At 37.7% G+C, this 17,792-nt stretch overlaps 2 protein-coding genes across 4 annotated transcripts in view; one reads left to right on the top strand and one right to left on the bottom strand.

Moving 5' to 3' along the window:
* The window catches only part of CSTF2 (cleavage stimulation factor subunit 2), a 36,287-nt gene extending 26,623 nt beyond the window's left edge, over positions 1-9,664 (top strand). For both annotated transcript variants that reach the window (XM_043458884.1, XM_043458883.1), the window contains 3 exons: positions 3,540-3,650; positions 4,375-4,499; positions 6,749-9,664. In XM_043458884.1, the coding sequence (XP_043314819.1) occupies positions 3,540-3,650; positions 4,375-4,497 (234 nt within the window). In that variant the 3' untranslated portion in view covers positions 4,498-4,499; positions 6,749-9,664. The remainder of the gene's footprint in view (positions 1-3,539; positions 3,651-4,374; positions 4,500-6,748) is intronic.
* Positions 9,665-9,954: 290 nt separating this feature from the next.
* NOX1 (NADPH oxidase 1) overlaps positions 9,955-17,792 on the bottom strand; it is a 33,417-nt gene continuing 25,579 nt past the window's right edge. The window contains exons 8-13 of one of the 2 annotated variants that reach the window (XM_043458885.1): positions 16,395-16,487; positions 15,126-15,361; positions 14,747-14,909; positions 14,186-14,332; positions 13,873-13,997; positions 9,955-10,196 (exon numbers count right to left, since the gene is read on the bottom strand). In XM_043458885.1, the coding sequence (XP_043314820.1) occupies positions 10,070-10,196; positions 13,873-13,997; positions 14,186-14,332; positions 14,747-14,909; positions 15,126-15,361; positions 16,395-16,487 (891 nt within the window). In that variant the 3' untranslated portion in view covers positions 9,955-10,069. The remainder of the gene's footprint in view (positions 10,197-13,872; positions 13,998-14,185; positions 14,333-14,746; positions 14,910-15,125; positions 15,362-16,394; positions 16,488-17,792) is intronic. The other variant, XM_043458886.1, reaches the window with a different exon arrangement.

The following is a 17,792-nucleotide window of genomic DNA, read 5'->3' as shown; positions in this document are numbered from 1 at the left end:
ATTCTGACTGGCATGAAATGGTACCTCACTGTGGTTTTGATTTGCATTTCTCTGATAATGAGTGATGTTGGGCATCTTTTCATGTGTTGTTAGCCATCTGTATGTCTTCTTTGGAGAAATGTCTGTTTATTTCTTTGGCTCATTTTTTGACTGGATCGTTTATTTTTCTGGAATTGAGCTGCAGGAGTTGCTTGTATATTTTTGAGATTAATTCTTTGTCAGTTGCTTTGTTTGCTATTATTTTCTCCCATTCTGAAGGCTGTCTTTTCACCTTGCTTATAGTTTCCTTTGTTGTGCAAAAGCTTTTAAGTTTAATTAGGTCCCATTTGTTTATTTTTGCTTTTATTTCCAATATTCTGGGAGGTGGGTCATAGAGGATATTGCTGTGATTTATGTCAGAGAGTGTTTTGCCTATGTTTTCCTCTAGGAGTTTTATAGTTTCTGGTCTTACATTTAGATCTTTGATCCATTTTGAGTTTATTTTTGTGTATGGTGTTAGAAAGTATTCTACTTTCATTCTTTTACAAGTGGTTGGCCAGTTTTCCCAGCACCACTTGTTAAAGAGGTTGTCTATTCTCTATTTTATATTCTTGCCTCCTTTGTCAAAGATAAGGTGTCCAGAGGTATGTGGATTAATCTCTGGGCTCTATTTTGTTCCATTGATCTATATCTCTGTCTTTGTGCCAGTACCATACTGTCTTGATGCCTGTGGCTTTGTAGTAGAGCCTGAAGTCAGGCAGGTGGATTCCTCCAGTTCCATTCTTCTTTCTCAAGATTGCTTTGGCTATTTGAGGTTTTTTGTATTTCCATACAAATGGTGAAATTATTTGTTCTAGTTCTGTGAAAAATACCATTGGTAGCTTGATAGGGATTGCATTGAATCTATAGGTTGCTTTGGGTAGTATACTCATTTTCACTATATTGATTCTTCCAGTCCATGAACACTGTATATTTCTCCAAATAGGTCTTTTGTTTCTTTAGGTAGATATATTCATAAGTATTTTATTCTTTTCGTTGCAGTGGTGAATGGTATTGTTTCCTTAATTTCCCTTTCTGTTTTCTCATTGTTAGTGTATAGGAATGCAAGGGATTTCTGTGTGTTAATTTTATATCCTGCAACTTTACTGTATTCATTGATTAGCTCTAGTAATTTTCTGGTAGAGTATTTGGGGTTTTCTATGAAAAGGATCATGTCATCTGCAAACAGTGAGAGTTTCACTCCTTCTTTTCCTATCTGGATTCCTTTTATTTCTTTTTCTGCTCTGATTGCTGTGGCCAACACTTCCAAAACTATGTTGAATAGTAGTGGTGAGAGTGGGTGCCCTTGTCTTGTTTCTGACTTTAGGGGAAATGCTTTCAATTTTTCACCATTGAGGATAATGTTTGCTGTGGGTTTGTCATATATAGTTTCTATTATGTTGAGGTATGTTCCTTCTATTCCTGCTTTCTGGGGAATTTTTATCATAAATGGGTGTTGAATTTTGTCAAAGGCTTTTTCTGCATTTATTGAGATAATCATATGGTTTTTATCTTTCATTTTGTTAATGTGGTGTATTACATTGATTGATTTGCGGATATTAAAGAATCCTTGCATTCCTGGGATAAAGCCCACTTGGTCATGATGTATGACCTTTTTAATATGTTGTTGGATTCTGTTTGCTAGAATTTTGTTAAGGATTTTTGCACCTATGTTCATCAGTGATATTGGCCTGTAGTTTTCTTTTTGTGTGGCATCTTTGTCTGGTTTTGGTATTAGGGTGATGGTGGCCTCATAGAATGAATTTGGAAGTTTACCTTCGTCTGCAATTTCCTGGAAGAGTTGGAATAAGGTAGGTGTTAGCTCTTCTCTAAATTTTTGGTAGAATTCAGCTGTGAAGCCATCAGAGAATTCAAAAGCTTTACAGACAAGCAAAAGCTGAGAGAATTCAGCACCACCAAACCAGCTCTTCAACAAATGCTAAAGGATCTTCTCTAGACAGGAAACAGAGAAAGGTTGTATAAATGTGAACGCAAAACAACAAAGTAAATGGCAACGAGACCATACTTATCAATAATTACCTTAAATGTAAATTGGCTGAATGCCCCAACCAAAAGACAAAGACTGGCTGAATGGATACAAAAGCAAAACCCCTATATATGATGTCTACAAGAGACCCACCTCAAAATGAGGGACACATACAGACTGAAAGTGAAGGGCTGGAAAAAAATATTTCACGCAAACGGAGACCAAAAGAAAGAAGGAGTCGCAATACTCATATCAGATAAAATAGACTTTAAAATAAAGGCTGTGAAAAGAGACAAAGGACACTACATAATGATCAAAGGATCAATCCAAGAAGAAGATATAGCAATTATAAATATATATGCACCCAACATAGGAGCACCACAATATGTAAGGCAAATACTAACAAGTATGAAAGGGGAAATTAACAATAACACAGTAATAGTGGGAGACTTTAATACCCCACTCACACCTATGGATAGATCAACTTAACAGAAAATTAACAAGGAAACACAGACTTTAAATGACATAATGGACCAGCTAGACCTAATTGATATCTATAGGACATTTCACCCCAAAACAATCAATTTCACCTTTTTCTCAAGTGCACACAGAACCTTCTCCAGAATAGATCACATCCTGGGCCATAAATCTAGCCTTGGGTAAATTAAAAACAATTGAAATCATTCCAGTCATCTTTTCTGACCACAGTGCAGTAAGGTTAGATCTCAATTACAGGAAAAAAAACTATTAAAATTTCCAACATATGGAGGCTAAATAACACACTTCTGGATAACCAACAAATCATAGAAGAAATCAAAAAAGAAACCAAAATATGCATAGAAGTGAATGAAAATGAAAACACAACAACCCAAAACCTATGGGACACTGTAAAAGCAGTGCTAAGTTCATAGCAATACAGGCTTACCTCAAGAAACAAGAAAAAAGTCAAATAAATAACCTAACACTACACCTAAAGCAACTAGAGAAGGAAGAAATGAAGAACCCCAGGGTTAGTAGAAGGAGAGAAGTCTTAAAAATTAGGACAGAAATAAATGCAAAAGAAACAAAAGAGACCGTAGCAAAAATCAGTAAAACCATAAGCTGGTTCTTTGAGAAGATAAATAAAATTGACAAACCGTTCGCCAGACTCATCAAGAACCAAAGGGAGAAAAATCAAATCAACAAAATTAGAAATGAAAATGAAGAGATCACAACAGACAACACAGAAATACAAAGGATCATAAGAGACTACTACCAGTAGCTCTATGCCAATAAAATGGACAACTTGGAAGAAATGGACAAATTCTTAGAAAAGTATAACTTTCTAAAACTGAACCAGGAAGAAATAGAAGATCTTAACAGACCCATCACAAGCATGGAAATTGAAGCTATAATCAGAAATCTTCCAGCAAACAAAAGCCCAGGACCAGATGGCTTCACAGCTGATCCTATTTTTTCACGTTGCTAATATTACTAGATTCTGGTAACCTAAATGAGAAGTACCGAAAATCTCTCCTTGTCTCTGTGCACATAGGTCCCAGTCATGCAGGGAGCAGGCATGCAAGGAGGAAGCATTCAGGGTGGAGGCCAGCCTGGTGGCTTTAGTCCTGGCCAGAACCAAGTCACTCCACAGGACCATGAGAAGGTAAGTAATGTTGTCCAGCTGCCTCCATTTGCACAAATCTTTTGGAGTCCTCTTTTCATAGTCACCATGTGGAGGCCCTGGGTCTTCAGAGTCCCTTTGGAAGTGATGCTTATATTCTTAGAATGCTTTATGATCTTGTTACCTGAAAATCTGTGGGCCAGGTGATAAAATTCTTAAATGGCTATACATCAGTGGTAGCTTGTCTTAATTTTTCAGACTCATGTGCCAATAGATATTTTGTTTGCAGGCTTGATTGACCTGGAAATCCAAATCCCTTTTTTCCTCCCTTTTATACTTTATCCCTAAAGGTGATAACAGATTCCCCACAAGCGTATCTTTCTGTTTCTATATTTGACCATTGTAGCGAGCTCAAAGCTTGTGAAAAGGAGCAACTTTCAAAGCTCCTTTCAAAGGATTTAATCCTTTCAAAGGATTAAAAACTGTAGACTTCCCAGGGGTTACCAATACCATCTTTATCTGTAAGAATTTGGGGTTCATGAAGGTATCTGCTTTGGATCTTCTAATCTTAGGCATTGTACCTGTGCTTTTCATTTTGCCTCTTCTCACCAGCTGGTTTTGGTTTTTTCTTTGATTTGACTTTTTAATTTTTTTGGCTTTCTGTTTTCGTATGTGAACTGTCCTTCCATCTTGGACAGAAGCTGGTGGTATTTTTTTAGCCACCATCGTTAAAACTCATTATGTTTTTTTTTTTTCCTCTGCACAGGCTGCTTTGATCATGCAGGTTCTTCAACTAACTGCAGACCAGATCGCCATGCTGCCTCCTGAGCAGAGGCAGAGTATCCTGATCTTAAAGGAACAAATACAGAAATCTACTGGAGCTCCTTAAAGGTGAGCAGATTTACTGTGCCTGAGTCAGACAAGCTCCTTGTGCATTTGGGGTATGTACTTTTCAAGCTTAACCAACAAGAGTCTCTTGATCTAAAGACTACCCGAGTCCTGTACCCCTCTTGACTAGACCCTTCACTCTTCAGTAACTCAGTCCCTGTCATGGTAGGGGAAGGTGATAGGCATTTGTTCAATTGTTGATTGTAACCTCATGTAACCTTTTTTTCCCTAAAATTGGCAACAGTGACATATGATCAATTTAACCAAATTAATCAAATACAGAAATGTAGAAAGTTCAGGGTAAAAGCTCTGGTTTCTCAGTCTCGTTCCAAAGACATAACTGCTAAATATAGTTTGGTATGTATTCTTCCAGAATCAATTATTATTTTATTCCCAACTATCCCATCAAAATGAAAATACAAACAATTTCAATAAAATATATAAACATTTTAGTTTCAAGTATTTATTTTGCATTGAATATTTTGAGGTTAAACTGTTATAGCACATAATTTAAGGTAGTGAATGTCCACCATCACCGTCAGTCCCCGTACTTTTTAGAGGTTGCTGTACGCTACTGCCCTTGGTTTTCTTGCTCATCAGTCAGATAGAAAGGAACATAATCATGTGACCTAACCTGATGACATGTATAGGGTTTTTAAAAAAAAATTTTCCCCAACATCTTGTATTTCATAAACAATTTTGCTTTTTAAAAACAGTTTAAAATTTACATTGTCCCAATATCAGTTGGAATTTCACATTTTGAATTTCTTTTTATTCCCTCTTTGTAATAATTTCTGTCCATATATTATCATTTAATAGTGGTCTCTTTACACTAACTAGCAGTCGTTACTAAAATATATTGTATTTTAATCCATATTTGTAATATTGTTAAAACTTTCAAACTGTAAATATGCATTATATCTGTATCTAGACATTAAATTGACTGAACTTTAATGGGAAGCTGTCATAGATGGATGGCACTAGACTTACAGTGCAACTAGAACTTTTAGTCCAGATACCCAAGGCATTCTATTTTCTTTAGTGAAAGTATAGACTGCCTATTATAGTTAGAGGAATAGATTTTTAAAAACTATTCCTCTCTTTTACTTTTTCTAATCTATTTATGCCAGAAAAGGTATCCCCTAGAATGTGAGAAAATTATGTTTTGGGATAGTAGATGTAAACAATGTTTCTGGAATTTCTCTCCTTGTGTATTCTTGCTTATAAGGTACCTCATTTCAAAGCCTTGCACATAAACCACAGAGCAGGGTTTTTTGTTTGTTTTATCTTTTATTTTGAAATAATTAGAAATTCACAGGAAGTTGGGAAAATAGTACAGAGAGACTCATGCACCTTTCCCTTAGCTTCCCACAATGATAAAATTTTGGGAATCTATTGTACACAATACCTTTTTGGTTTATAGCGCAAAAGGAAGAAATGTACATTGGTACATTACTCTTAACTAGACTACAGACCTTATTCACCTTTTATTTCTTTTAAACCTCCACTATTATGTACTTGTGGTACATGTAGTTCTTTGCAATTTTCCACTGGGAAGGTTTTAATGTGTATTTGCTGGTATTGGTGCATACTGTAGCCAAGGTTGGCTCTCCCTCCATCCTATACCTTACTGGTTGTGATCCAGCTCTGCTATCACTGACAGGCTTATGTACCATTACCATTAGGTCAGTGGTTCTCAGCCAGAGGTGGTTTTGCCACCTACACATTACTTAGAAATGTCTGGAGACGTTTTTGGTTATCACAGCTTTAGCGGGTATGGTGTGCTACTGGCTTTCAGTGGGTAGGAACCAGAGATACTGCTAAACCTCCTGTAATGCTCAGGACACCCTCTGATAACAAACAGTTATCTGGCCCCAGATGTCAGTAGTGCTGAGGTTGAGAAACTCCACTGTAAGAGATGATTATTTTGGGGAAGCAAGAGGCAGACGCCTTAGGAATCTGTCCCTGGTGATTTGTTCTTATGCATAGCCTCCTTCCCCTACCTTTATTTTTTTTTTTTTCATTTTTTTTTCAATTTCTCCTTTATTTTTTTTTTCAGTGGGTTTTGTCATACGTTGATATGAATCAGCCATAGATTTACACATATTCCCCATCCCGATCCCCCCTCCCACCTCCCTCTCCACCCGATTCCTCTGGGTCTTCCCCTACCTTTAAATTATTTTCTTCCTGATGTTTGGGGAAGAGAACTTTGTCTCCACTTGTAATGGCTTTCTCCCAACTTTTCCTTACAGGTTTTCAAAAATACCTGGCAACAGATACGGAAATTAATTCCATAACTTTGTTGAAATGTTGCAAAAAGATGATTTCTGCATCCTAACCCTTGAATGACTCAAATTGGTGCCAGGTGGAGGACTCCTATCACCTTCTCTCAGAACAAAATCAGATCATTCTGTTGTCTTAGTTTGTATATTTTCTGTGACTTGAAATAAACTTTGAACACAATTTTAGTATACTGCAAATTGATATGCATAACCTTTTTGCTTTTAAAAGGCTGAACTCCAAGGGTGAAACCTCACATGTGTTTTCTACCCTTACTGCAGTATTGTACTTTAATGTTGCATAGCTGTTTTTCCTTTTAAGTTAACCATTTATTCTTCTTAATGATATTTGAGAATTTCTCAGAAGCAGGGTTTTCTGGAACTTAGTTTTTGCTTAGTTTGCTTCCAACAAGAATAATAATATTTGACCTTTGAGAACTTGCTAGAGCTTCTGAGTCTACTCAGAAAATAGCATGTGCTTAGAGCTGTAAAATGGTCAGAAGGCCAGCAAAGCAAAGAGCCTACATAGAAGAGCAGCATATTTAGTTTAGAAATATCCAAATATCAAAATGCATTTTTTGGTCAGTACCAGGAAGGGGACAACAGAGGATGAGATGGTTGGATGGCATCACCAACTCAGTGGGCATGAATTTGAGTAAACTCCGGGAGTTGGTGATGGACAGGGAGGCCTGGCATGCTGCAGTCCATGGGGTCACAAAGTCGGACAAGACTGAGTGACTGAACTAAAATGAACTAAAGTCTATTCACATACATAGTTCAGAGTTAAGACAAGGACGATGTATGATCACTGGTTTTAATGTGTCAGCAACACAAGAGACTGTTGACATTTTCTTGTTCTAAAACTCTTCAGTCTAGGTAGTTAACTTTAAAAGTTTAGAAAGCCACTAATTTTTCCCATGTTCAAGATGAAATAAACACTGAACAGAAATCAAACAATTCATTTCATCTTGCCTTCTAAATAATTACTAATCTGCAGCCCTACCCAGTAACCAAATTTATTCTGGGAAATTAAAACATAGAAATTCTAAAATTTTTACATTTACATTTTTCTCATTTATTTCAAAAGGACCAAATGTATAAGCAGTCAGATTGCCCATTAGGTCTGACCCTGCCTGCTTCCTTTCAGATGGGTGTGAACACAATCAGTGCCACTGGCTATAAGCTACAGCTCTTTCGGCCTAGTATTCTCTCTCCTAGTGGCATTAAGGAGAAACATGATTTATCTCCATCAGGCCAACCTCAAGAGGTTAAGAGGTGCCTTAATAATTAGTAAAGTTCCACTGGAACTACTCCTAAGTCTATTTATATTCTCAAAGTCCTAGCCTCTGCGTTAGGATTATGGTCAAGTGAATTAAAAGCCTGCCATAGGTGTGGAGAATGTAATAGCATATTGCTTACATGTCAAGCAAAAGAATGCAAAGATAATCAAAATTATGAGGGACATTAAAATTGAGAAATTTTCTACTCATATATAAGCATTTACTACAACAAAAGTTTGCTGAGAAAGATACTTGATAATTGCAACCTGGGAAGAAAAACTTGCTCAAAACAGCTGAGAAGCTTTCTAGGTAGCCTGTTCATCCCTAATTTGGGCTTAGCTGTTGATGTATGTAGGATTTATTATTATCATTACCTTTTCTGCCAGCTTCCATGAACATTCTAGGCCTTGATATGTTTATTTTAGCAGCAGTCATGTCTTGTGTCAACATATTGAGACATCAAGACCGAGAGTACAGCCTTTCTCCTTAGGAACTCATTATAATAAGTTTTAAGGAACACTAAGATTCCAAATCAGACTCATTGGAGATCAAATTATAATTTGGTCAGCAGTTGTCTAATAGGAACCAAATCATCAAGGCAGCAGTGTGCATGTTCCTGAACCCTTATTAAATTTAAATTAGCTAAAATCCGGGAAATTGGTAACAGCAGGGGTATCCCAATCTATTCTCTAGGAAACGTCCATTAGTATTTTTTCTTGATGTCCAGTTAATACATGAAACACAGTTAGCTACCATGAGTTCATGACCTTCCTTTATTTTGTTCAGACTAGTGACTGAAAAAAATCGGTTTTTCTAATCCTTCAAGTCTTGTAGGTTTCTGGACAGTTAGAAGCAATCATTCATTTTTGGTCACAGTGGTAGAGAGATAGGTGTGCTAATGTTAATTCAGTAGAAACATTCTTGTAAATCTTATGATTTGAATTGTCTTTGAGCACAACAAAATGTGTGTTAGTTTTCCTCTTTTAAGAGCCCCAGTCTTTCCTTCTACTGGTTCACTGTGACTACTGACACCCTAGAGCCAGGTGCATGGACGAAATAAAAGAGCATTTTGATAGGAGAAAGAAAAGGCATTTTGCTTATATTACTGAACGATTCCTTAATAGGTACATAGGAGCCAAAGAAATGTTGTCAAAATTTTAAATTATCTTTTTAAGACATTAATAACTCCCGTTGATTAAAATGGTAATAAAGAGTCCTTGTTGACTAAATAATCATCCTAAGATGGAGTTCAGGTTTTCACAATTATTTCCAACAGAACAAGGCAAGTTAATGACAACATAGCTGGCTTTCAATTATGATACAATTTCAGTTACAATTAGCATACTTTAAAGATTATCTTTCCTAAATGGAGAGCCTAGATAAAGTAACAAAAGATTTATTCATTAAACAGAGGAAAATCTTTCATTTTTTGATAAGCAAAAATAAGGAAAGCATAAGTTGCCATTCACACTGGATAAGACCATGTTTAACAGAATGTACATACTGTTATATAGGGATTGAGTTCTTGATAATTTTATATTTGTTTTACTATTTATGTTTATTATATTTTGTCATTAATTCTTTAATAAAATTTTATTTGAAAAAAAAATCACCTTACTTAGAAATTTTCTTGGTGGGTAGGAGGACTAGAATGACCCAGAGTCCAGGATATGGTTAACACTTGGAATCAACAAAATCACCCGAGGTTAAATTATGTAACTGTCAACTGCATCTGCTATCAGGCCTTGCTGCAATTAGGGCATTCCAGAAGGATTTACAGTGATTTTCAAAGAAAGAATACATGGGCTTTACAATTATGATAACTTCTGAAGTTCTTAGGTCCATGAAGCTCAGTGATGACTAAGTTGAATCCAATCAAAAAAGAGTGCCAGGGACTCGAGGCTTGAAAGAAACATGTTACTGTTTTTAAGTGGTTGCCTCAACCTGACCAAATCAAGTAAATTGTTGAAGATGAAGAGATTTAAATGCAGATTACTATCCTTATTCCTATAACTCAGAAATTTTCTTTGTTGAAGTAGAATTGAACCTTCCTAGGATCCAGGCTGGAGTACTGGTGACAGCATTTGCTCAGGCTCTTTGCCAAAGTCTGAGGACCACATAGGAAGACTCCTACCGCCGACCTGCAAGAATAGAATGGTAGCCAGAACTAGAAGTCAGCAAAGGCTGCTGGTGGTTTGTGGGAATTTTTTCTACCTCTGCTATGCCTCTCCTCCCAACAACCTTACTTAGAAATTAAGTTATTGACGGTCTCACGTTCTTCATGTTCATCTCACCTTTTCTGTTTGCAATCCCCAATATGCTCACAGCCCTTAACCCTCTCAGTACTCAACCTTGCCTATTCTACTGAGCACAATCATAGGATGTGAAGAGCAGTGCACTATGAACTACTAGACTCTAAAGCCAGGCTGTCTAGGTTCTAATCCCTGTTCTGACATTTGTCCCAGCTGTATGACTTTAGGCAAGTTTTTTAATCTCTCTTTCACCATTCCCCCCCAACCCTGTAAAATGGGGATAAAAATAGTATCTAGCTCATAGTCTTGTTTGAAGGTTTAAACAAAAACAACATGTGTAAAGCAATTAGAAAAATGCCTGGCACATAGCAACTGCCATTAAAGCCATCCAGTGTTTTTTCACATTGAAGAGGTGGTGATTCTTCTTGCCAAAGATACTCTTTCTAACTAGGCTCTGGGCCTCACTCTCCTTCCTTCCCTCATATCTTCCTCTCCCCTCTTTTATTTGAAATGTAATTCCCATGATATAACATTCACCCTTTTAGAGTGTGCAGGTGGTGCTTTTTAGTATAACCACCAAGTTGTACAAAATCTGAGAATATTTTCATCTCAAAAAACCCATACACATTAGCAGTCATTTGCCATTTTCTGCCAACCGCCCCCACCCCTGCCCTAGATAATCAAATCTACTTCCTGTCTCTAGATTTGCCTAATCTGGAATCATATGGTATGTGGCCTTCTGTGTTGGATTTCTTGCACTTACCATATTATTTTCAAGGTTCATCCATGTTGTAGCATATAACAGTACTTCATTTCTTTTTACAACTAAATAACATTCCCTTGTGTGAATATATTACATTTTGTTTATCCATTCATCTGTTGATGGACACTTTTGTTTCCACACTTTTAGGCTACTTTACATACATTCATACACAAGTTTGTGTGTGGACATATGTTTTCATTTCTTTTGGGTATATACTTAGGAGTCAAAATGCTGGGTTATGTGGTGATGGAATTTAACATTTTGAGGAAATGCCAGAGTTTTCCCAAAGTGGTGCACTGTTTCACATTCCCATAAACAATGTGGGAGAAACCTGTTTTGCATGTTTATTTTGCATGTTTATTTTATTCCTATCTACTGGCTCCTGATCTGTCTATAAATATGGTTAGATCATCCTTAAACTAAATAAGCATTTGCTGGACCCTGCCTTCCTCCAACACTGTTGACAATACTCCTCTAATACATCCTCTCTTGGCTTCTGTGACACTGCTTCTCCACACTCCTACTTCTTCCCTGGCTCATCTTTCTTCTTTCCCACATAATATAAGCATTCCTTAATGCAGCCTCAACTATGGTCAACCTGACACAATAATTAACAGAATCTCTTTCATTTATATGCTGCTTTCCAGTTTACAGGGCATTTTATATATAATGTCTTACTTATTATTCATGACAATCCTGCAAGTGAGTAGAGCAGGCACTTACTAATATAAACCCCATTTACAGATGAGGAATCTGAAAATTAGAGGGTTTTCTTTCTAGCTCAAGGTTCCAAAACTGAAAGGTGTCAGGAATTTATCTAATACAGTCAGCTTAATCTCCTTCCCATCTGAATGACTGATTTTATGACTGATTTTCATGTTCCAGCATGTCTCAAAACCCCTCAGAAAACTGAGTCAGGTCATCAGCTATTTAGTTTTGTGCCCAGTCATGTCTGACTCTTTGTAACCCCATGGACTGTAGCCTGCCAGACTCCTCTGTCCATGGGATTCTCCAGGTAAGAATACTGGAGTGGGTTGCCATGCCCCACTCTAGGAAATCTTACTGACCAGGGATTGAACCCACGTCTCCTGCGGCTCCTGCCTTGCAGGTGATTTCTTTGCTAATGAGCCACTGGAGAAGCCCATATATAGTGGTGTGTACCTGTTAATCCCATACTCCCAATTTATTCCTCCCCCTCCTCTTTCCCCTTTGATAACCATAAGTTTGTTTGTCTTTGAGTCCTTTTCTGTTTTATAAATAAGTTCATTTGTACCATATTTTTTAGATTCCACATATAAGTGATATATCTTTGTCTGACTTACTTTGCTTAGTATGGTAATCTCTAGGTCCCTCCATGTTGCTGCAAATGGCATTATCTGAGTAGTATTCCATTGTGTGTGAGTATGTGTATCACACCCTCTTTATCCATTCATCTGTCAATAGATATTTAGGTTGCTTTCATGTCTTGACTATTGTGAATAGTGCTGTTAGATGAACATTGGGATGGCATGTATATTTGCAAATTAGACTTTTCTCTGGATATATGCCACAGAGTGGGATTGCTGAATCATATGGCAACTCTAGTTTTTTAAAGAGACCTCCATACTGCTTTCCATAGTGGCTTAACTAATTTATATTCCCACTACTACTGTCAGAGGATTTACTTTACTTCATACCCTCTTCAGCATTTGCTACTTGTAGACATTTTGATGATGGCCATTCTGACTGGTGTGGAGTGATACTTCATTTTTAGTTTTGATTTGCATTCCTCTAATAATTAGCAATGCTGAGAATCTTTTCATGTGCTTGTTGGTCACCTGTATGCCTTCTCTGCAGAAATGGCTATTGAGATCTTCTGCCCGTTTTTTAATAGAGTGTTTTTTTATATTGAGTTGTATAAGTTGTCTATATATTTTGAAAAGTAAGCCCTTGACAGTTGCACTGCTTGGAAATATTTTCTCCCAGTCTGTAGGTTGTCTTTTCATTTTGTTTATAGTTTCCTTTGCTGTGCAAAAGCTTTGAAGTTTGATATGATCCTATTTTTTAATTTTTGCTTTTATTTCTTTTGCCTTGGGAGCCTGATCTAAGAAAATATTACTATGATTTATGTCCAAGAATGTTTTACCTAGGTTCTCTTCTAGGAGTTTTATGGTATCATGTTTTACATTTAAGTCTTTAAGCCATTTTGAATTTATTTTTGTGTATAGTATGAGGGAGCATTCTAACTTCATTGATTTACCTGAGGCTGTCCAGCTTTCCCAACACCATTTGCTGAAAAGACTGTCTTTTTTTTCCATTGTATATTCTTGCTTCCTTTGTCAAAAATTAACTGGCCCTAAGTGTGTGGGTTTATTTCTGGGCTCTCTGTTCTGTTCCATTGATTTATATGTTTGTGCCAATACCAAGATGTTTTGATTACTGTAGCTTTGTAGTATTATCTAAAGTCTGGGAGAGTTATGCCTCCAGCTTTGTTGTTTTTCTTCAGAACTGCTTTGGCCCAAAACAGTGCATTTGAGTGGTTCTAGTTCTCTCTTTTATTTGGTAATACAGCCAGAATTGAGTTTCTTTGCCTCACTGTTCGAATGCAGGTGGGGACAACAAATGTCTTCTCATCAATTATGAGATCAAGACCCCTATTTGGCTGAAATCTCAGATGAAATTTCCTCACTTTTAAGCAAGAATCTAAGATTGGTGCAAATAGTTTTGGCCCCAGAGATCTTTTACCAAGAGTGTCCAACATGCTGTAATAATTTTCCTAAACCTAATTCTGCAAAATCAACCAATTAGAGGAGAAACACTTACTTGGGGTGAGCAGTAGCTATTGTAGAGAACTCATTGTCCCACATAGGTCTCCCAAAGAAGGTTTTCTGTTTCAGACCTGTCAGGATGTCATTGGCCTTATCAAAGTTTAGTGCTGCATGACAAGCCTGGAGTTGGAGAAATAGGAAGTTAGGAAAAGCAGGTCCTGATAGCTGCCCTTCCTTCAGCCACTTTTAAACTTGAGTGTGAAGGTGAGACCAGGTAGGAAGTCATAAGATACGATTATTTCTGCTCAGCATGCATTATGTTTTATCTGACCTTCATCTTAGGGAATTAGTGTGTTGTTTGAACTCACAAAGCTGCTGTCCCATCCGGTGAGGAAGAGACGGTAGTTTAGAAAACCCACTTTGCCTAATTCCTCCATCTCCTGTTCCAGGGAAGCCAATAGGTCATTGAACCAAGCAAAAGCACCCATCTCCCTGCAGATCCAGTAGAAATAGATCTGGAATCAACAAAAGAGAATATAGCCTTATTAAGTGCCTCTTACAATGTGCACTCTGATGACATGATTATGCATATATATACTATATTTGTTGATCAAGTCTAAGAGTGACCTGGAAAAAATCACTTCTACAGAGCTGCTGACCTCAAGTGGCATTAATGTCCAGAGTCCTGACAACTTCCCTTATGGAAAGAGCTCAAACATCAGCTTCAGTTCAGGTGCTCCAGTTGACAATGAAGACCCAGTTCTTATGGCAAGTCTGCAGAAGCGGATGCCTTGTCTAGGAGAAGTGATCACTCACTCTCGTAACTCCAGGGAGAGGTTACTCTCTTACTAATTGTAAAGAGCTTAGCCCATGAAAACCGTGAACCTGTCAGGCTCAGACCAGATGAAAAATGGTACTCGGGAGTGTACCTTTTGTGTTTTGAGGTTGTGATCTGTGTGCTGAAATTTGTACCAGATGGATTTCAAGATAGAAGCAAAGGGTGTAACCCCAATTCCTGCTCCAACCAACACAGCCACTTCATACTGGAAAACATCCTCACTGACAGTGCCAAAAGGTCCATCCACCTGGATCCTGGCAGAAGGCGAAAGAAAATGGGCAAAAGTGAAGTCTCACCTCTACCTGCAACCTCAAACATCCTCCCAGAGGCATAACTGTTCCACGGCTCACTGTTGCTTGTTTATTTTAATCATATTCCATTTTACCAGACTTAAGGTTCAGTGAGGAATTACTTCTCTTTTCTGCCTGTCTGTGTTCTGGTCTGGATCTCTACTGCTCTTAACGACCTACCTGGGAACTGACGAATACTGTTGTTCAAAAGTCCTTATGAGATTTTCTGTCCAGTCCCCCACTGCTCGGATATGAATGGAGAAGAAATCTTCCTCTGGAGCGGAGGTCAGGGTAAAGGGATGCCACTCCAGGTAAGAGATTGAGGGGCAATTAACAAAAATATACTGTCCCACTTCCATGCTGAAGCCATGCTTGTGCATCTGTAATTCCAAAACTTTGGATGGGTGCATGACAACCTATGAACGAAGCACAGAGGTCAAAAGAGGCAAATTCAAATGGTGACAGGGGCAAGCAAATAAATGAGTAAAGCTGGAGGGCTGCTGATGACAGTAAATTGCAAACAGAAATCCTTTCTGAAGGGGGCAGCAATTACCAAGTCCATACAATGGTTGCACTATGGAGCAGAGATTCAGCATTATCAGGTTGCTTGATTCTTCAAGAGAGTCTAGAAATACTAGTTTTAAATTGAAGCATAGTTGATTTACAATATTGTGTTAGTTTCAGGTGTACAGCAAAGTGATTCAGTTACTATTTTCAGATTAAATTCCATTCTATCTTGTTACAAAATATTGAATACAATTCCCTGTGCTATAACTGGGTAAGCTGGAAAACCAACAAGAAATGACATTTTTTTATGTGAAAGCCTCCATCCAGGTTTCTAAATGTTAGCGACCAATTTGACTTTCTAAACAATCAGTGTATGGGCCAAACAAAATACGTCTGTGGGCTAGATTGTTGTTGTTATTATAGTTCATTTGCTCAGTCATGTCTGACATTTTGCGACCCCATGGACATGCCAGGATTCTCTGTCCTTCACCATCTCCTAGAGTTTGCCCAAACTAATGTCCACTGAGTCGGTGATGCTATCCAACCATCTCATCCTAAGTCATCCCCTTTTCCTCCTGCCCTCAATCTTTTCCCAGCATCAGGGTCTTTTCCAGTGAGTCAGCTCTCCGTATCAGGTGGCCAAAGTGTTAGAGAAGGGAATGGCTACCCACTCCAGTATTCTTGCCTGGTGAATCCCATGGACAGAGGAGCCTGACAGGCTACAGAGATATGGTGTATACTGCCTGTTAGCAACTTCTGACATAGACCCATGCTGATGATTTCTGCCAAGCCTCTCCAGTTCTGTCCAGCACCAGAGGAACTCAAATATATTGCCCTCAAGTAGTTTTTTATTTCTGTGAAGGTGACAGCATGGCAATTTATTTCTATAATCAGGAAGAACAGAACTCTTAGCACAGCAAGAAGAAAGTGCATGTTCTTTACCTTGGTAATCACAACCTTCTGCTGAGAGCGGTAAAATCGGAGGATCCTTTCAAAGATGTAAAGAATGCCTGGTGCAAGGATCCATTTCCAAGACTGCACACAGAGACAATAAAAAGTGAGGTTACACACTAATCTCTTCTCTAGGATTTATTTGTGTAGCAGTTCATTCCTTCATTCAATAAATAAATATTTTTGAGTGATGTGTATCATTATTAAGCCACTAATTTCACCAAAACTTGAAGACGGAAACGGAAAGGAGTAGTCCACAACAGTTTTATTAACCTGTTACTCATAAAGCAGATCATTTTCTGAAATTTTACAGGTCTCACCAGGAAACAAGAGAAAAGCACAAAAATAAACTACATGGTAATAATATATATTTTTAAATTATATTTAAAATTTAATTTTAAGAATCTAAGTCTGGGACTTCCCTGGCAGTCCAGTGGTTGGGACTTCACCTTCCAATGCAGGAGGCATTGTTTCGATCCCTGGTCAAGGAGCAAAGATCCTGCATGCCTCTCAGTCAAAAAACCAAAACATGAAACAGAAGAAATGTTGTAAAGATTGAAAAAAAAGTTAAGACTCTCTTCCAGGACAACTTGTCCAACCTGAAAAGCCAACAAAGAAGGTTGACGTGAAGTAGAAGCAGATGATTAAAAACAAGGCAAACAAAAAAGTGTGTGGCTCACACTATTGATAACAGCAATATATAAAACTTGGTATTTATTCATCACCTCTTTTCTCAGGTGCTCAAAACATCTAACATACTAATACACTTTTTATCTTGTCTACTTAAAAAAAAGCCTTTCTATCCCTCAGATCTTCTCAAAGGCAACAGGTTGCTTCCATACCCACAGGGGCTCCTAAAAATATATTTCCTAGCAATGCTAAGTCATGTTCTTTTTTGCACAATTGCTCAATCACAATACATTGGAACTCTGTGGAAAGAGATTTCTTATGCTGTTTCAGGCAAGATACTTCCTTGGGTATCTCTGGGGGAAAAAAGGGGGCAGAGACAGGGCCAGTAAACCTGAGAAGGGGCATATTACAATTTGATACTACCTCTTATTTGGGGAAAAAAATCCCCAGGTGATTCAGAAGACATGAAAAAATATCTTTAAGAAGTGGCTAGTCACCAATGGTAGGGGGGAATGTTAGCTTTGAAAGTAATCAGAGAAAATTAATATGAAAACAAAATAGCATATTAGCCTCTCAAATTGGAAAACAGCTTTAAACAATGATGCCCACCATTAACTGAGATGCAGAGAAATAGATGTGCATCATTCACATGTGTACCTGGGAAGTACAAATAAGTAACATCTTCCCAAAGAGAAATTTGGCAACACATCTAACAGCCTTGAAAGCATTCCTTCTCTTTGACACAGGAATTTTACTCCT

Source organism: Cervus canadensis, chromosome X (genome assembly GCF_019320065.1).
Source record: "Cervus canadensis isolate Bull #8, Minnesota chromosome X, ASM1932006v1, whole genome shotgun sequence".
In the NCBI taxonomy this organism is placed as follows: domain Eukaryota; kingdom Metazoa; phylum Chordata; class Mammalia; order Artiodactyla; family Cervidae; genus Cervus; species Cervus canadensis.
Note: the sequence above shows the minus strand (reverse complement) of the source record. Positions and strands in the feature narration are given on the sequence as shown.